This window comes from Schistocerca nitens, chromosome 2, assembly GCF_023898315.1.
Source record: "Schistocerca nitens isolate TAMUIC-IGC-003100 chromosome 2, iqSchNite1.1, whole genome shotgun sequence".
Taxonomy (NCBI): domain Eukaryota; kingdom Metazoa; phylum Arthropoda; class Insecta; order Orthoptera; family Acrididae; genus Schistocerca; species Schistocerca nitens.
This window is the reverse complement of record NC_064615.1, coordinates 1099458979-1099480136: the sequence shown is the minus strand read 5'-3', so window position 1 is coordinate 1099480136 and position 21158 is coordinate 1099458979. Positions and strand designations below refer to the sequence as shown.

Here is a 21158-nt window from a genome sequence, read left to right as displayed (position 1 = left end):
CATTTTTCATTACAACGTGAAACAATGTCACACTTTTTACAGTACATTATTTTTATCTTAGAATACAGGGTCATCCAACGGTACCTCTGCGGTTACAAAACATGACAGCACGAAAACTACAACATGTACAGAAAATAGATACAAATCAGTGGATAGAGCACCTGTCCAAGTTTTTAATTCACATTATGCTGGTTCTATATGGGCAGCATTTCTGACACACGTAACGTCAGTATCTGCGTCCAGTTCATTAATGTCATTTTAAATCTGTTGACTGGGTGCGTATGTCAAGGCGTGTGCTGATTCAGTGTGACAACAGAGCGCATGATTTGTCTACATGTCGTGACCTGCGTGGCTTCTGGATGTGCGTACTGCAACTACGCCAAGGGGTGTGTTACAGGTGGGAAGTTGGCAAGATCCTCTGTCCACTGATATGCGCCATTAACCATCTCTTTTAGCTTTCACGCAGTCATCTTCTGATACCCAGAAGTACAGAGCGGAGCAGGGAATTATTCCTAATTTTAAGTTGATACAGCGAATACTCACTACTCTACTGGAGCAGTAGAATAGTAAGGATGGGTTCGAAGGTCACAGCGGCAGTGGATGTTGGCAGTCGATCTTTACCATGCTACCGCTGTTAGTTGCGTGGTCGAATGAACTACGTACTTTTGATGTCGAAACCTATTTTCCTGAAAACCGGTCTATAGCTGCAGTACAGCATGCTACGCGTATTCGAGATAAAGTCCCCCCTCGAAACACTGTTTCCGACCGTATATCGATTCTGTAGTGGGTAGAGAACTTTCGTCAATGTGGCACAGTTATCAAAAAGAGAGTTGGGGCACAGAGGGCCTCTAGAACACATGAAAACTTTGAGCCTGCAAGAAGGTCGGTGGTGCAGTCCCCTAAACGTTCTGTTAGCAAGCACGCGTCGTCACTTGCACTGTGCCGGCCGCGGTGGCCGTGCGGTTCTGGCGCTGCAGTCCGGAACCGCGGGACTGCTACGGTCGCAGGTTCGAATCCTGCCTCGGGCATGGGTGTGTGTGATGTCCTTAGGTTCGTTAGGTTTAAGTAGTTCTGAGTTCTAGGGGACTTATGACCAAAGATGTTGAGTCCCATAGTGCTCAGAGCCTTTTTTTTTTTTTTTCACTTGCACTGTCTAGCCGTGCTGGGCGTCGGATTCTCTTTGGAGACCTGAATTTCATCCGCATAAACTGTTGATCGCTCAAGAACTGTCACAACGGGACCGGCAACATTGATGACAGGCATGTGAAGACTTGACTGAAAACGTTCCTCAAGATGCGCACACTTTCTTCAGTGTGGATGTGTTAACGAACAGAATATGCATTAGTGGTGTTGTGTGAAAGCTGGGGAAATTCGTGAGATGTCCCTCTACAGTGATAAGGTCGCAGTATGATGTGCCATCGGTGCTGAAGAAATCATTGGACCTTTTTTTTGGAGGGGGGCGGGGGAGGGGCGGGGGGCGAGAAACTACCGTGGTGTTGTCGTCAATAGTGGCTGATATGTGAACATGATCCAAAAGTGTTTTGAAGCACAACTTCAATAAATGCATATGAGGCTCGTTTGGTTTCAGCAGGATGGTGGCACAGGCCACGCTGCTCGGTATTTGACGAATGTTTTGAGGAAAATCTTTGCCTGTCGTTTGATCTCAAGCTACAGCGACATTCCATGGCCTTCACGCTCGTCTGATTTAAGTTCGTGCGACTTCTTTCTTTGGTGTTATCTCAAAGCTGGAGTTTATAAACGCCGCCCAAGGACTCTTGAGCCTTGAAGAAACCTATATGCTTTGAAATAGGCCGTATTCCACAGCAGATGCTCCATATAGTGATGCAGTACTTTAAAATCTGGCTGCAGCTGTTCGTTAACAATGAGGAGCGCCACTTGTGGGATTTGATGTTCAAAAATTAAAAACACTAAACTTGCAACTGTACTTTATTGAGGTAATAAAGAAATGTTGCCTAGAAATTTTAGTTTTTCTTTTATTAACTTTTATAATTAGGTATACAGAAGAATGCTGAAGATTAGAAGGGTACAACACGTAACTAATGAGTAGGTACTGAATAGTATTGGGGAGAAGAGAAATTTGTGGTACAACCCGACTAGAATAAGACATCAGTTGGTAGGACGCCTTCTGAGCCATCAAGGCCAATTTAGTACTGGAGGAAAGAGTATGGGCAGACGGGAGGTTAAAAATTGTAGAGGGAGACCAAGAGTTGAATACAGTAAGCAGATTCAGAAGGATGTAGGTTGTAGTAGTTACTCGGGAATGAAGAGGCTTGCACAGGATAGAATGACATGGAGAGCCACATCATATCAATCTTTGAACTGAAGACTACAGGCCAGCCGGTGTGGCCGACCGGTTCTAGGCGCTTCGGTCTGGAACCGCGCGACCGCTACGGTCGCAGGTTCGAATCCTGCCTCGGGCATGGATGTGTGTGATGTCCTTAGGTTAGTTAGGTTTACGTAGTTCTAAGTTCTAGGGGACTGATGACCTGAGATGTTAAGTTCCATAGTGCTCACAGCCATTTTTTGAAGACTACAACAACAACAGTTAGGGAAAATTCCCTGCCCCACCCTGTACTTATAAATTACCCTGTAGTTTTATGTTTTCATGTTAAAATATGTGCTGGATGTATCAATAAACTCTGAGAATATTTATACAGTTTCTTCAATCCAAATATGTTAGTGCTTCTGGTTTTTTTGAACAGATTAAATAAAAAAAATACTTCCCCTAAAATTTCTTGTGTATCAGTTTTACTGTTTTTTGTTGTTTTTGTAATTATCAGCATGAATTTTATTTTGAAAAAAATATTCTAGTCAAAGAATAGGGATATCTTTTTTCGCTATTTTAATGCTGTGATGCTGTGCATAGACAAGATGACCTCGGCTCATCTAGTTTCGTGATGAAGTGCAGCAGTGGATGGGAGGCATGTTGTTACAGATGGTGGGCCACGTGTCAGGGGCGCACGTGAATCCCGCGGTGACGCTGGGCCGCCTGCTGAGGGGCGGGTTCGGCGCGCGGGCAGCGGCGGGCTACCTGGTGGCGCAGCTGGCCGGCGCCCTGCTGGGCTACCGGCTGCTCCTGGTGAGTGCTCTGGGGGAGGACGAGACGGGGTCTGGTGGGATGGCCTAGGGAAGTTTGTGGCATTTGGGAGAGGGATAACTAGAATGGAGGCCGTAGTTATGTTAAAGATGGGAGAATGGTGGGATGCTGCGGGGTGTGTGAAGAATGAAATGAGAATGGATACGGAGGAATATGTTGGAATAATTTACGTCAGTACGGACTTCATTATAATGGAGGAAAAGCCTGTTTTGTTGCGAGAGGATGGTGGCGAACCATGATTGGTGGCTAGGGGGGTAACGATGAGATTATTAGTCCAGTTTCCAGTGTGTGTGGAACATGTTGGACATGTGCTATGTGGACGAAAAGGGACAGTAATTTGATCAGTTGTTAAAATATTTGGATTGGAGAGGTAAAGTGGATATCCCAACTGAGATAGAGTATATCGTGTTTGAAGATTTCGAAGGACTGATGGAAACTGAATGGTGTGGGTACCCAGGTGTCCTCGGAGTCTTTAGCGGCGGCACGACTGAATAAAATCTTCGCGGTTTTCAGGCCTCATCAATTCGAACAAAGTCCTCGAGCTTTCGATGGCTACCTCCGCCATCATTGTTAGGAGAAAAACTACTGACTGCCGGGCCTGGTTTTTTCCTTCTTTATTGTGATTTCTTTCCCCTGCCCCATGTGGGCAGGACAGGCAGTGGCCCAATACGCCGCTCTTCAGCTGAGTGATACATGTAATGAAAAGAGGAAAATTAGACATATAAAAGGCGATAAAGGGTGACATGAGAACATATCAATGGGAGACATAGGGGGTAGTGTTATAGCCCCTTTGCTGTTCCCTATTTATATAAACGATTTTGGATACAATCTGAGCAGCCGTCTTTGGTTGTTTGCAGATGACGCTGTCATTTATCGACTAGTAAAGTCATCAGAAGTTCAAAACAAACTGCAAAACGATTTAGAAAAAATATCTGAATGGTGCAAAAAGTGGCAGTTGACCCTAAATAACGAAAACTGTGAGGTCATCCACATGAGTGCTAAAAGGAGCTCCTTAAACTTCGGTTACACGGTAAATCAGCCTAATCTTAAAGCTGTAAATTCAACTAAATACCTAGGTATTACAATTACGAACAACTTAAATTAGAAGGAACATATAGGAAATGTTGTGGGGAAAACTAACCAAAGACTGTGTTTTATTTGCAGGACACTTAGAAAATGTAACAGACCTACTAAGGAGACTGCCTACACTACACTTGTCTGTCTTCTTTTCGAATACTGCTGCGCAGTGCGGGATCCTTAACAGATAGGACTGACAGAGTAAATCGAAAAAGTTCAAAGAAAGGAAGCACGTTTTGTATTATCACGAAATGTGGGAGAGAGTGTCATAGAAATGATACAGAATTTGGGCTGGAAATCATTAAAAGAAAGGTGTTTTTCGTTGCGACGGAATCTTCTCACGAAATTCCAGTCACCAACTTTCTCCTCCGAATGCGAAAATATTTTGTTGACACCAACCTACATAGGGAGGAACGATCACTACGATAAAATAAGGGAAACCAGAGCTCGTACGGAAAGATATAGGTGTTCATTCTTTCCGCACTCTATACGAGATTGGGATAATAGTGAATTGTGAAGGTGGTTCGATGAACCCTCTGCCAGGCACTTGAATATGATTTGCAGAGTATCCATGTAGATGTAGATGTAGATACATGTACACAGAGACTCTCGCGTGTTGCAGTTAAAAGAAGTACACATAAAGTTAAAAAACACTGTAGGCAATGTGCTTAGTATGTAAAAAAAACTGAAGACACACGCAGAAGTTGAAAGTTGGCCACAGGATTAAAACACTCCAGAACGACGATACTTGAAAACCACTGCACGAGATGGAGCACACATGATGAAGAGTAAAACTTGCCAGGAGGGACCTTCCAAGGGAGGGGAGGCCTGAGAGAAGGGAAAAGAGGGGAAGGAGGGGGCAGAGGGGGAGGGGGCTGGAGAGGGTAGGAGGAATAGCAAGGGGGTCAGGGGCGCACCAAGAAGCAAGAGAGGGGCGGGTGGGAGGTGGGGAGGCAAGGCAAGTCAGGAGGAAGTGCTGAGACGAAGAATGGGTGCACTGGAAAGGGAGGGGTAGAGGAGAGAGGAAAAAACCACTCAGTGGAAGGGAGGAGGAAGGGAGAGGGAGCACTGAGCGGGGGAGTGGAGGTGGGGTTAGAGTTGGTAGGAGGGGTAGATATCAGGGCGAAGCTCATCATCTGGGAGGGGTATGTGCTGAAAGTTGCGTTTTGAGGGGAGGTGGAGGGTGTGGTGATGGAGACAGGGCGGAACATCACGGTAAAGGTGCGGCAACGGGCTGGGGCTAGAGAGGACAGAAGACAACAAGGGATCGTCGACGCATAGGGTGCAGAAGTGTTCGAGGAAAAGGAGATGTGAGGTCGGGCCTGACACTTTTTTCCTCTTATATACCTACTATTACGGACGCTGGCACCAATCAGAGGGGGCCGAAACGACATGTGCACAGAAGGCGACTTTTGCACCTCGTAGCAGTTCCGGCCTGCTGCGAGACCGAGTGACGTCAGGTGGCGCGAGGGACCGGCTCCACGTTTGAAGCTGCCGCTCCCGCCCCCCTGCAAGCATTAAGCATCCGTCGTTGCTTCCTTTCGACGTCCAGTCCGCCCCCACACCCTACTCAGTGTGTACCGTTGATCTCTGTTGAAAGTGTTGCTGTTCATTCTAATCTCAGCCACCTTTTTTATATCCGAGTCCCAGTATGTTGACACATGAGCCAAGACTCTCTTGTTCTCAAGCTGTATTTTGTGTTCGTTTTCGAGGCAATGCTCAGCTATGGCCGACTTGTGGAACTCCCTTTGGTTAATATGACTCTTGTGCTCGGTACAGCACTCCACAACTGTGCCAATTGCCTGGCCTATATACACTACTGGCCATTAAAATTGCTACACTAAGAAGAAATGCAGATGATAAATGGGTATTCATTGGACAAATATATTATACTAGAACTGACATGTGATTACATTTTCACGCAATTTGAGTGCATAGATCCTGAGAAATCAGTACCCAGAACAACCACCTCTGGCCGTAATAACGGTCTTGATACGCCTGGGCATTGAGTCAAACAGAGCTAGGATGGCGTGTACAGGTACAGCTGCCCATGCATCTTCAACATGATACCACGGTTCATCAAGAGTAGTGACTGGCGTATTGTAACGAGCCAGTAGCTCGGCCACCATTGACTAGACGTTTTCAATTGGTGAGAGATCTGGAGAATGTGCTGGCCAGGGCAGCAATCGAACATTTTCTGTATCCAGAAAGGACCGTACAGGACCTGCAACATGCAGTCTGCATTATCCTGTTGAAATGTAGGGTTTCGCAGGGATCAAATGAAGGGTAGAGCCAAGGGTCGTAACACATCTGAAATGTAACGTCTACTGTTCAAAGCGCCATCAATGCGAACAAGAGGTGACCGAGACGTGTAACCAATGGCACCCCATACCATCACGCCGGGTGATACGCCAGTATGGCGATGACGAATACACGCTTCCAATGTGCGTTCACCGCGATGTCTCCAGACACGAATGCGACCATCATGATGCTGTGAACAGAACCTGAATTCATCCGAAAAAATGACGTTTTGCCATTCGTGCACCCAGGTTCGTCGTTGAATACACCATCGCAGGCGCTCCTGTCTGTGATGCAGTGTCAAGGGTAAGCGTAGCCATGGTGTCCGAGCTGATAGTCCATGTTGCTGCAAACGTCGTTGAACTGTTCGTGCAGATGGTTGTTGTCTTGTGAACGTCCCCATCTGTTAACTCAGGGATCGAGACGTGGCTGCACGATCCGTTACAGCCATGCGGATAAGATGCCTGTCATCTCTATTGCTAGTGATACGAGGTCGTTGGGATCCAGCACGGCGTTTCGTATTATCCTCCTGAACCCACCGATTCCATATTCTGCTAACAGTCATTGGATCTCGACCAACGCGAGCAGCAATGTCGCGATACGATAAACGGCAATCGCGTTAGGCTACAATCCGACCTTTATCAAAGTCGGAAACGTGATGGTACGCATTTCTCCTTCTTACACGAGGCATCACAACAACGTTTCACCAGGCAACGCCGGTCAACTGCTGTTTGTGTATGAGAAATCGGTTGGAAACTTTCCTTATGTCAGCACGTTGTAGGAGTCGCCACCGGCGCGAACTTTGTGTGAATGCTCTGAAAAGCTAATCATTTGCATATCACAGCATCTTCTTCCTGTTGGTTAAATTTCGCGTCTGTAGCACGTCATCTTCGTGTTGTACCAATTTTAATGGCCAGTAGTGTAGATGCTGCTGCACTCGCAAGGGACACCATACACACTGGGCATACAAAGAGCTATGTCGTCTCCAACAGGGCGCAACATATCTCGTGTTTTGGGGACGGGCCGGAACACTGGTCTCAATCCATGTCTCTGCAATACACGTCCTAACTTGCTGCTCGTTGCCCCACAGTATAGCAGAAAAGCCACCGGCTCGGCTTCTTCTGCCAATTCACAAGGCGTTCTTCTTTGGTGGCACCTGAAAGCGTATGCAATGACTCTTTTACTGTAGTCATTTTCTCTGAACATTTGTCTCAAGTGCTGCAATTCAGACTGTAAGTGGTCGCCGTCAGAATTAACTTTGGCTCTGTGTATTAACGTGTCCAGGATCGCTTTCTTGTGTACAAGGTGGTGAAAACTACCGGCGTTCAAATATCGATAATTGTGCGTCTGTTTCCTATGGATAACGAAGCTGGGCTCCTGCCTTCCGCTCAATTAAAACATCTAAGAACTCTAGCTTGCCATCCTTCTCTATCTCGATGGTAAATGTAATGTTAAGATGGACACTGTTCATGTGATCCACGAACTGCTGCAAGTATCAGTAGCACAGGAGAAGATGGGTTGGAGGAATTCAGTCTCTGTGTTTAGCTAGATTTACTTGCTATTGTCGACCAGCATTTCCTCATCTCTTTAGCACCGTTGTAGTTAGCTTTGTGCTGTCCAAACAAATAAAATCATTCATTAGATTGAGCACCTCATTTTCTAATCAAATTCCCGCAGCAAGACCTCATTTATGTGGACTGTATTTCATTTACCTTATTTTAGCTTTATTTACGTTCGTCTTTAATACCTTTTTATATACCATCCATTCTTTTCAACTGGTCTTCCAAAAGTTTAGTCAACTCTGACAGAACTGCAGTGGTATTGAAAATTGTGAGGTTTTTATTTCTTCTGCATCAGCTACAATTCACTTTCTCAATTTCCTCTTCCCTTCCTTTATTGCTTGCACAAACTACAGACTGAATAACATGAGGATGTCCGGATGAATTCAGGTTTTAGTGCTTACAGATGACATAACTCTTCTCCTAGAAGGAGGATGCAAAGTGCAGCTGGCCTGGATGACACTGTGTTGTTTCGACAGGCGGTGACGCCGTCTTCAGCATCGTGCGAGTGCACTACAGTCCCCGCGGCCGCACTGTCGCCTCTGCAGGCGCTCCTGGTGGAGGCGGCTGGAACGGCGGGTCTGGTGCTGCAGTGCCACGCCTCCTGGGATGGTCACCAAGCGGGCGTTGCCTCGCTCCAGTTCGGCTTCTACATGGCGGCCATCTCCCTATCGTTGGTGAGGACCGGAATTTACATCGAGTATTCGTTATAAAATCAAAATATTAAACATGGCTGCGAAACAGCGACTGTGTAAATCTGAAGAGGTTAAAAAGTCAACCAATAAGTTGCAAATAAAGCCTTATTGACCCTTAACCTAGGTTTCGGTATTTGTAAAAAGAGCCGCTCGGCTTCATCTAATCTAATGTACCATTATGTGATGTAACAAGGCCCACTACTTCTGAAGAAGATATTTTTACAAATATCAAAACCTAGATCAAGGCCTAATAAAACTTTACTTGCAAATGGTTGGTTGATTTTTTTAATCTCCTCAGGTTATAAAATCCTCTAGAGAGCATCATATTATTTATATTTTTCATGTCAAAAGCAATACTCTGCACACTACACAATAAATTATTTGTCGCACCCCGAGTGTGGGTTTTGCAAGGGACTGAGCGACCGGGGCTCACGATGTGTGGCGCTGATTGATCGAAGTGAGAGGGGGACTTTATGGTCTCACGTAATTCGCTCAGGTGGATATGTAAGATCGCGGGGTAAGAAGGACAGTAAGCAACTCAGCACATACAATTAACTACCGAGTTTTGTTCCTAAACTGAAATATAGTTATGACTTTCCTAGCTGAGATGCCTCTGCACCAACAGCCACGTCCTTGTGCACACACAGTGGCTGTTTATCACAGTTGTATCTGCGTCGCAGAGCCGCCTTTTAAAATTTGAGACTAGCAGGGCGTGCAGCCAAGTAACTACTATCCAGAGACTCCAGCCTAGCTGTGTCCGTGTCTGTCAGCCACTCACTTCATTGCTGCCTACTTCATTCTTCCTGAACACTCTTCTAATTCTGGACGTTTGGTCATAAAGTTTCGTCTTGCTTTCCCATTTGACCCTGCCTGCCCCCGACACGACGTAATTTCGAAGACTTCTCGTCGCCTTATACACTCCTGGAAATGGAAAAAAGAACACATTGACACCGGTGTGTCAGACCCACCATACTTGCTCCGGACACTGCGAGAGGGCTGTACAAGCAATGATCACACGCACGGCACAGCGGACACACCAGGACCCGCGGTGTTGGCCGTCGAATGGCGCTAGCTGCGCAGCATTTGTGCACCGCCGCCGTCAGTGTCAGCCAGTTTGCCGTGGCATACGGAGCTCCATCGCAGTCTTTAACACTGGTAGCATGCCGCGACAGCGTGGACGTGAACCGTATGTGCAGTTGACGGACTTTGAGCGAGGGCGTATAGTGGGCATGCGGGAGGCCGGGTGGACGTACCGCCGAATTGCTCAACACGTGGGGCGTGAGGTCTCCACAGTACATCGATGTTGTCGCCAGTGGTCGGCGGAAGGTGCACGTGCCCGTCGACCTGGGACCGGACCGCAGCGACGCACGGATGCACGCCAAGACCGTAGGATCCTACGCAGTGCCGTAGGGGACCGCACCGCCACTTCCCAGCAAATTAGGGACACTGTTGCTCCTGGGGTATCGGCGAGGACCATTCGCAACCGTCTCCATGAAGCTGGGCTACGGTCCCGCACACCGTTAGGCCGTCTTCCGCTCACGCCCCAACATCGTGCAGCCCGCCTCCAGTGGTGTCGCGACAGGCGTGAATGGAGGGACGAATGGAGACGTGTCGTCTTCAGCGATGAGAGTCGCTTCTGCCTTGGTGCCAATGATGGTCGTATGCGTGTTTGGCGCCGTGCAGGTGAGCGCCACAATCAGGACTGCATACGACCGAGGCACACAGGGCCAACACCCGGCATCATGGTGTGGGGAGCGATCTCCTACACTGGCCGTACACCACTGGTGATCGTCGAGGGGACACTGAATAGTGCACGGTACATCCAAACCGTCATCGAACCCATCGTTCTACCATTCCTAGACCGGCAAGGGAACTTGCTGTTCCAACAGGACAATGCACGTTCGCACGTATCCCGTGCCACCCAACGTGCTCTAGAAGGTGTAAGTCAACTACCGTGGCCAGCAAGATCTCCGGATCTGTCCCCCATTGAGCATGTTTGGGACTGGATGAAGCGTCGTCTCACGCGGTCTGCACGTCCAGCACGAACGCTGGTCCAACTGAGGCGCCAGGTGGAAATGGCATGGCAAGCCGTTCCACAGGACTACATCCAGCATCTCTACGATCGTCTCCATGGGAGAATAGCAGCCTGCATTGCTGCGAAAGGTGGATACACACTGTACTAGTGCCGACATTGTGCATGCTCTGTTGCCTGTGTCTATGTGCGTGTGGTTCTGTCAGTGTGATCATGTGATGTATCTGACCCCAGGAATGTGTCAATAAAGTTTCCCCTTCCTGGGACAATGAATTCACGGTGTTCTTATTTCAATTTCCAGGAGTGTATGTTGTCCTTCTTTTTGAGGCTGGGTGGAGGGATAGGAAGCCTTTCCTTACTTGGTCTTGAACTATGTCTGAGGAACTTGATTGGCTTCTCATATCGTAGCATACTCCCCACTGTCTTCCCTCTCGCAGTTTCTGCTCTCTCTCTCTCAGTTGTTACCCTCTTTTTTGTCTAAGGCCCTTCATTTATTCTGTTGCATCATATTTGCCTTTACTTCCTAAGGATCTTTCCTCGTCTGTTCTGTCACCTTACTCATCCTTCATCGTCTGCGGACCTTCCTTTGTCAATTTCTGTCACCGATCTTACGTATCTATCGTCTAAGGACATTCCCTCATTAATTGTCTACACACGGCCCTCTTATCGCACCCCCTGACCGAACATTATAGCATGTGTGGCTGCATCTGCTGCGCCTGAGCTCTGTCTTTAGTTTTAGTAAACTTTCAGTATTGTTTCCAGAATTTGCCTTTTCGCTGTGGACCTAACAGAGCATCAACTTGTGCACCCAGAGTCAATCAGAAATTTTCTACAACAGCTTCAATTTTCTTACTGTGGTACACTGTCCGTCGCTAGCATTTTATAAAAGCGAAGAAACAATTGTACTTAATTAAACATAACAGTCAACGTTTGTACTCATAGCGATTGCGATATTTTAACAACAGCGTAGATATTTTTTTAAAATGATAGTACTCTCCAATGTTGCTGCGTTGTTCATCTCCAGCAATAGGTACATCATGTGGCTCTGGACCCATAAATGAAGCGGCTTGAGCTTTGAACAAATTTGAGATACACAGTTTATTTCATTCTGATTTTATGTGGCAGACACAAGGGCAAGTCCTCATTTTCGAACATCCACGGTCAGTCACAGGCCTTCCCGTTAAGTGAAACAAGCCTTGTGGGACACATTGCTTAGAATGATGCGAAGATTCGATTGATGCTAGAGGAAGGGAGAATAATGAGGAAGACGTCAGAGTTTCACAAGAGAACTCATTAAAAATCTCCTCCCGCGGGCGACTCGACCACGTACATTGCATGGCCTCACAAGAAGTACATTGCTCTGCGTCCCATCGCAAGCACCATTTGAGTACCGACTTACAGATCAGCGAAACATCTGGCCAGCCTCCTCACCCCGCACGTTGGTTACTGTGTACATAGTATCAAGATGACGACCGATCTCAATGCCTGCATCTTGGAGAAGGAGATATCACGGTCACCTTTGATGTGATTTCATTATTCACGAACTTAACCATCAAAGACTCTATAGATCTGCTCTCCCAGTTATTTAACGACACTGTTGTGGGTTTATTTAAGCACACTCTGACGTCATCGTATTTTTTGTATATTTTAACCAGATCGACGACGTCGCGATTGGGACCCCATTGGCACCAATTGAAGCCAACCTATCTGTAGAGTTCTTTGACGACGTCGCCCTGGATACGGTACCTGCGAATCCTTCTTGCTCTTATCGTTAAGTCGACGACACGTTCGTTGCCTGGTCCCACGGACGTGGAAAGCTGGTAGAGTTCTTGGACCACGTCAACAATATCAATGACAACATGAAGTTCACAATGGAGACGAGGTCAGAAGGTGGCTCGCCATTCCTTGACGTCCTCGCCCGCCATAAAGCAAATGAGTGCCTCAGCCACAGTGTTCACCGGAAACCCTCCCACAAGGACCGATATCAGCACGCTGTCACCATCAGTCGCAGAAACGTTATGTTCTGAGGATCTTGGTGCATCGAGCGGAAGCCGCTTCAGAAGCTGAAAACCTGCCAAAGTAACTGAGCCACTTGCGAAGAGTGTTCAAGGAAAACGGCTACAACAACTGCCAGATTTCACAAGCCATTTTTCCGAAAACACATAAGCAGAAGGACCCCGAATAGGACTCGAAGAAGCTTACGTTTTTGCCGTTCTATGGCTCAGTAACAACAAGAAGGATTGGCCAGCTCTTAAGAAGCAAAAACCGATTCGGCCTTCAGGGATCCACAAAAAAGACGACAGTCATGTGGCGTGTGGAAGACGATGTATAAGCCAGAACGCCGGGAGTATATAAAATACCACGTGAGTGTGGACAATCTTATGTCGGACAGACTGTGCGTACTATTGAATAGCGCTGTGTAGAACACGAGAGATGCCTTCACCTTCGGTACGCAGTAGCAGAGCATCTTGCAGAAAAGGGACATCGTCTTGCGTTCGACGAGATGTCTGCTATTACATACACTAATAGTTTCTGGGATAACGAAATAAAAGACGCAATCGATATAAAAATTTGTCACAACACTCTCAATAAGGACGGCGGCCTGCAGCTGAGCACGGATCGGGATTCAGCCACCGGAAGGTTGAAACGTGCGCATAAAGGAAACCTTGTATGGCACTGAAGCGAACACCAGTGACGTCACAGAAGGCAGTGTAGCTATATAACGAAGGTAGCAGCAACCGAAAAGAGAGTTACCATTTGACAATGGCCGAGGAGTACTCGACCGAAAGCTCGTGTATTTTAAGCCACTCGACGCAGCTGGAAGCTCGAGAGGATCTTATCAGTGCTTGGATTCGGTCGTGATTCTATCATTGGTCCCCCTCTAGCACGCCAGACTGGATCATCTCGACCAGTTCCGCGATCGTAAAGAGGAGCTCCCACAGGTAATCGAAAATGTGTCGAAAAGAGGATATACGTAAAGAACGTCTGCATAAGGTCGACGACTTTTTTATGGATGACGTTGTTATATACAGAGAAGTAGCAATACTGGAAAACTGTAGCGACATGCAATAAGACTTGCAGAGAATCAACGCTCAGTGCAGTGATTCGTACTTTTCAATATAAAAAGAAAATTAAAGTGTGGCGCGTAAGTAGATCAAGGTACCCATTATTGCATGGTTGTACGATCCCAAAAAAATCACTGGAAGCAGTCACATCCAGTAAAGAGCTGGGATTACGTATATGGAGTGATTTAAAGTCAAACGATCACATAAAAGTAATAGAACGTAAGGCAGATGCCAGACTGAGATTCATTGCGGGAATCCATAAGAAGTGTGCTTGGCTCACGAAAGACGTAGTTCACAAAACTCTCGTTCGAACAGTGCCTGAACAGTCTGAGATCTGCACTTGAAAGGTAACCCTAGTGGGACTATATAAATTGATTGAGAATGCTGGCATAATTTTCGTGTTCTAACAACCTCTATTTTTTCTGTAAAACAAACATAAATTATGCTAAACAAGTTATTGATCAAATACTGTAAACAAGTAACATGTGATTCAAGACTACACTGGACAATGATCCTTGGTGGCAGAGACAATATAACTAGCGGAGTGAGTCAAGTACATTGGCCCTAAAAATGTGGATAACGCAATCTGAATTGATCTGACGCTGAGCAGACTTTGATTGATCAAATCTACTGTAGTTTCTCAACATAGGTGCAGCTGAGAGCAAGTGGCGATTGAGATATGTACGCCCTGACAATGCCCGAGCTTCATGTGGTGCTGTACCTTGCAGCTGGCGAGATGTGTGCGGCGAAGGTGAGACATGGAGGCGGCACCTGTGAATCGATCGCGGCCACGAAAGAAATGCAAAAATCTCACGGTCTAGCGAGCAGGCAGACGGACCGCAATTTACTCTCTACCAGAGCGCTGAAGTCACGGTAGATTTCAGTGTGTGACACACCCATTTGCTGGTCGTACCAAGGACCAATTTGGCTCACTTATACAACACAGCGCACAAGAACACCAAACGTCAAGACAGGTAAACCACAAACGAGTAAGTGTGCCCTCGGCAAAGGAGTAGTCCGAGACGTTTGAAGTCACACTGTTGTTACAGAAAGAACTTCACCACAGCTCCCCAGTCTAAACTACTCGCAAGTCAAGTCAGTCTCTTTGCGGGTCCCAAGTACCAACCACACATGCCAGAGCTTCGACCAGCAGTCCTTCCCAGACCAAAGTCCCGCACCTGAGTCTCTCGCACCTCTCCATAAAAAAAATTCCGTTTTCCCACAAACTGCAGAAACGACACAGCCTTCACCCCATCTTGAGCAAATCACAGGGCTCTAAAGGCGCTAAATCTATCCTCCCACACGACAGCACAAACTCATGTTGAATCGGGGCAAGAGTTAAGAAACCTGCATCTCTGAAAAAAAAGGAAATCGCCAATTACTACTGGCTTTTTTCAGTTTTCGCAGAGGGGGAAGAGACGATTTTCTCCGAAGTCGTGTCACTTCCCATGGCAACAAGCAAATAGATACAATCTTAAAGATCTTTATCTAAATCGCCTGTGCCTTGGAGCTTGTTACTCACAGCTATGAGGTGTAATCTCAAACGTTTCGCAGACGCCGGATTTTTCTTATACAACCGAGGCGGCTGGGGGAAGTGGTTCACTGGCCTATTTACACTATCAGCGAACACGAAAACAGGTGAATTTTTATTGGTTCAAATGGCTCTGAGCACTATGGGACTTAACAGCTGAGGTCATCAGTCCCCTAGAACTTAGAACTACTTAAACCTAACTAACCTAAGGACATCACACACATCCATACCCAAGGCAGGATTCGAAACTGCGACCATAGCGGTCGTGTGGTTCCAGACTGAAGCGCCTAGAATCGCTCAGCCACTCCGGCCGGCGAATTTTTATTACTCGTGGCTCTGCACGCAATGCCAGGTTTATGACTCCACTGTGTACACGCATTCCTTCAGACCATCGCCCTGTCCAGGGCTTCTGCTGGCACCACGGCAGGTATCGCGGCATTGTTCTGCTGGAGAAGGGGCTACCCTGTCTGCCCTGTATGGCTGTGGGCCTGTCCGGCAAGATTTACTAGGGGATGGGCTCGACGCCAATTGCTTTCAACTCCCAACAAGAATCATAAAAATATCTTATGCTTTTAGCGCCCTACCAGGCTCCAGAAATGTCTGCTCAGGCCATTACCTTTCTAGAGTCTCACTTAAGGTGCACGATGTTGTAATGAAATCTTTAATAATTTTCTATATGTGAAAAATAGGTGAGAGAGTAACATGTCCTCTCTCAAACTAAATAGGGTTGTTAGAGGAAGAGGATAAAGTCCTAAGAAGAGCAGCAAGTTTTTTCAGAGATAAGCGTGAAAGTGTCACAAAGATGCTCATACAACTTCAGGGGCAGACACTGCAAGGGTATAGTTGTGGAGCACGGTCAGTTCTACTGTCGCAATTCTGGGAGCATACAATCCTAGAAGAGTCAACCAATCCATTGCTTCCTGATACATTTATCTTAAGAACAGAAAATGAAGGTGAATTCAGAAAGATTCGAGGTCACAGTGTGAATTACCAACAGTCGTCCATCCCGAGAGCCATTCTCCACTGGGACAGGAAAGGGGAAGTGACAACAATATCCAAAGTACCCTCCGCCACATACCACCAATTGTCTTGGAGGGTACAGATGTAAATGCGCATGCACAGTGATACCTTTGGGCGCCGTGCATCCATTTACACTCCAATCTAGGGCCCTTTGTCCAAGTCACTTGGCAACCAATTCTTAATGGAAAATATGATAATAACGTGATCGCAAAAGCGGTTTCTCACCATCATCTGTTGCATGCTCCAGCTGCGTGCAGTTCTCGCCCCATCTGGAGACCTGGAGCAGCGACAGTGCAGCGATGCGTCATGGCACGGGCCACTATCGTGGCCGACTGTCAGGATCGCTCTCTACTCCTGTGCATGGTGATGGGCTATGAAGCTTGTAAACCCTGATATTTTGTTGGGTTACATTACTTTCTATGCCATATGTTCCTGAGTTAAATACCGAGCGAGGTGGCGCAGTGGTTAGCCCACTGGACTCGCATTCGGGAGGACGACGGTTCAATCCCACGTCCGGCCATCTTGATTTAGGTTTTCCGTGATTTTCCTAAATCGCTCCAGGCAAATGCCGGGATGGTTCCTCTGAAAGGGCACGGCCGACTTCCTTCCCCGTCCTTCCCTAAACCGATGAGACCGATGACCTCGCTGTTTGGTTTCTTCCCCCAAACCAACCAACGAACCTGAGTTAAATATGTCCAAAATCTGACGATCCTTTACAGCCAAAGCTATACTTCGTCTTCCAAGATGGCCTTTATAATGGAACAGATGACACTATTTCTGGACAAAGGGTCGTCTGCGTCGTCTTCCATAGAAACGTTGTATCTTTCTCTCCAGACTATAACCTACTGGGTATTCTAGAAAATGGTTCAGGACGCTAAAATCGTCTTAAACTCGACATCTTGGCTGCCTGTTCACTTGCCCTATCTTGCTACACTGTACAACGAAAATTGGTCATCTTACGCACACATCTACAGACTCCTATTTTCCCACCGGAAAGGTTCTCTCGGCCAATATATAAATTATATTAGGCCTCATACTTCAGATGTCTGTTAAGAAGTATTAACAATCTGATGAAAAATAAGGATGTTTGATTAGAGAATCATGATGCACCTGTGTGGACAGGGCAGACTGTTTTTGGTTCAAATGGCTCTGAGCACTATGGGACTCAACTGCTGTGGTTATCAGTCCCCTAGAACTTAGAACTACTTAAACCTAACTAACCTAAGGACATCACACACATCCATGCCCGAGGCAGGATTCGAACCTGCGACCGTAGCAGTCGCACGGTTCCGGACTGCGCGCCTAGAACCGCGAGACCACCGCGGCCGGCGAGACTGTTTTTGGTTTTTTTTGATACCACAGCGATATGTATGACATGGGTGTAGACTTGGACTCTCACAGCAGATTGCATCCAAGGCTTAAGCTATAACAATTCTAAATATACTACACTGTAAGTTAACTGCCACCACTAATAAGAGATTGCATCTAATCTGAAAAGAACTTCTTCATACGTGAAAAGAAAAAGTTGTTAACTTCGAAACAAGCTGATAAATGATGCATGAAATCACGAAAAATTTAAATCATTTGTTATACAAGAGCTCTTCCATGCTCCAGTTGAGCAATTGGTGCAGCAGGTGCTTCGAGTCGCAAAGTCGGCTGGGAGCAGGGGACAAACCCTACCAATACTGGCGTCAGGTGGGTCACATTTGGCGGCCGTTATGAACGAGTAACTTCATACGGGGCGACGCCAGGGCGCACGTCATGTAGCCAATTACGTACAGAGACTTTCCATTGAGAAGAGGCGCAACCTTCTTCCAACACAGAATTCTCATATTCTTTCTGAAATTATTAAATTTATAATTTTGCTTCCGCTGTTTTGTTTGGAAGTTCGAGGCTGTACTGTGAAGAACTTACTCAAATTTACGATTGAAAGTAACGACCATCGCTGGCCACTACTTTCTCCCTTCTCCCATGTCTAGGGCAGCATGTTTTGAGGAGATCCATAAATCGATCCAACTTTGCACTTGTTCATGTGACCGGGAGCACTGGTCAGCCAGGCCGTGTGCCATTGATCGAAAAGGGTGGTAGTCAGAGGGATCATTGTCTGCAGAATTCGGCGGGTGGGGTGGAACTCCCATTTCATCTTTTCCAACTACAGGGTGTTTCAAAAATGACCGGTATATTTGAAACGGCAATAAAAACTAAACGAGCAGTGATAGAAATACACCGTTTGTTGCAATATGCTTGGCACAACAGTACATTTTCAGGCAGACAAACTTTCGAAATTACAGTAGTTACAATTTTCAACAACAGATGGCGCTGCGGTCTGGGAAACTCTATAGTACGATATTTTCCACATATCCACCATGCGTAGCAATAATATGGGGTAGTCTCTTAATGAAATTACCCGAAACCTTTGACAACGTGTCTGGCGGAATGGCTTCACATGCAGATGAGATGTACTGCTTCAGCTGTTCAATTGTTTCTGGATTCTGGCGGTACACCTGGCCTTTCACGTGTCCTCACAGAAAGAAGTCACAGGGGTTCATGTCTGGCGAATAGGGAGGCCAATCCACGCCGCCTCCTGTATGTTTCGGATAGCCCAAAGCAATCACACGATCATCGAAATATTCATTCAGGATATAAAAGACGTCGGCCGTGCGATGTGGCCGGGCACCATCTTGCATAAACCACGAGGTGTTCGCAGTGTCGTCTAAGGCAGTTTGTACCGCCACAAATTCACGAAGAATGTCCAGATAGCGAGATGCAGTAATCGTTTCGGATCTGAAAAATGGGCCAATGATTCCTTTGGAAGAAATGGCGGCCCAGACCAGTACTTTTTGAGGATGCAGGGACGATGGGACTGCAACATGGGGCTTTTCGGTTCCCCATATGCGCCAGTTCTGTTTATTGACGAAGCCGTCCAGGTAAAAATAAGCTTCGTCAGTAAACCAAATGCTGCCCACATGCATATCGCCGTCATCAATCCTGTGCACTATATCGTTAGCGAATGTCTCTCGCGCAGCAATGGTAGCGGCGCTGAGGGGTTGCCGCGTTTGAATTTTGTATGGATAGAGGTGTAAACTCTGGTGCATGAGACGATACGTGGACGTTGGCGTCATTTGGACCGCAGCTGCAACACGGCGAACGGAAACCCGAGGCCGCTGTTGGATCACCTGCTGCACTAGCTGCGTGTTGCCCTCTGTGGTTGCCGTACGCGGTCGCCCTACCTTTCCAGCACGTTCATCCGTCACGTTCCCAGTCCGTTGAAATTTTTCAGACAGATCCTTTATTGTATCGCTTTTCGGTCCTTTGGTTACATTAAACCTCCGTTGAAAACTTCGTCTTGTTGCAACAACACTGTGTTCTAGGCGGTGGAATTCCAACACCAGAAAAATCCTCTGTTCTAAGGAATAAACCATGTTGTCTACAGCACACTTGCACGTTGTGAACAGCACACGCTTAAAGCAGAAAGACGACGTACAGAATGGCGCACCCACAGACTGCGTTGTCTTTTATACCTTTCACATCACTTGCAGCGCCATCTGTTGTTGAAAATTGTAACTACTGTAATTTCGAAAGTTTGTCCGCCTCAAAATGTACTGTTGTCCCAAGCATATTGCAACAAACGGTGTATTTCTATCGCTGCTCGTTTAGTTTTTATTGCCGTTTCAAATATACCGGTCATTTTTGAAACACCCTGTATATTGTGACGGGTTTTGCAACATGTGGTCCAGCACTGCCGCGCTGTAAAATCACCTTTCCGTGTCTATCGCTGTATTGTGGCCGTCTGTCTTTCAGTACTCCGCTGAAGCGCATCAATTGCTTTCGATAACGATCTTATTGTTTCCGTCGGTTCCAGCAGCTTTAAATTCGTTCTCTCTTCCACACGCCTCGAGAACCTTCTCTCTTCCACCGCCACGCCGGTCTTCGATGTCAAAATCACTGCTTTTGAAGCTTTGAAAGCATTTTGTACATTCTCTTTCACTAATAGGTGACTCGTATTAGGTCTTACCCAGCATTTTATGGGCCTCAACCACTCGCCATAGGTCTTACGGAACATTCTATGAGCCTCAGTCACAGATGAATGTATGTATTAAACCGGGGACCTAGAAACGACAGAGAGGCTTCGTCCCGCCGTAGCCCCCAGTGGCTCACAACTCCACAACAGCAGTCTACCCACCCCACTGCCGCATCGCACTGAAGCGAGGGTTATTATGCGGTATGACCCCCATGGAGCGCCCCTTGGAACGTCTCATACCAGACGAGTGTAGCCCAAATGTTTGCATGGTAGAATAATTATGGTGTACGCGTGCGTGGGAACGGTGCTTGCGCAGCATTTGCCGTCACAGTGTAACTGAGGCGGAATAAGGGGAACTGGTCCGCATCGCCCAGGTAGATGGAAAACCGCCTTAAAATCATACACAGGCTGGCCGGCACACCGGACCTCGACACTAATCTGCCGGGCGGATTCGCGCCAAGGACTGGCACACCTTCCCGCTCGAGAAGCAGCGCGTTAGACCACGCGGCTAGCCGGGCGGGCGTCAGCCGCAGATGGCTCCATGTTAAAGTAGAAAATTAATACTTCCCGCCAGGGACGAGAACTGGGCTCGGAAGTTGACACAGTTGATTAACAATAAGTATATGATGCAATCACACATCGAGTAACATTTGGATGGCGTTATGTCTACAAATGTCTAAGCTTATTGTGTGGCACATACGACTTACCAGCTGCATCACCACTTTCCGCTGCTGCCATCTAT

At 47.0% G+C, this 21158-nt stretch overlaps 1 protein-coding gene across 1 annotated transcript in view; it reads left to right on the top strand.

Annotated features, from left to right (window-relative positions):
- The window catches only part of LOC126235571 (lens fiber major intrinsic protein-like), a 124458-nt gene that overhangs the window by 86887 nt on the left and 16413 nt on the right, over window positions 1-21158 (top strand). The window contains exons 4-5 of the mRNA XM_049944288.1: window positions 2957-3100; window positions 8532-8729. Coding sequence (XP_049800245.1) covers window positions 2957-3100; window positions 8532-8729 — 342 coding nt within the window. The remainder of the gene's footprint in view (window positions 1-2956; window positions 3101-8531; window positions 8730-21158) is intronic.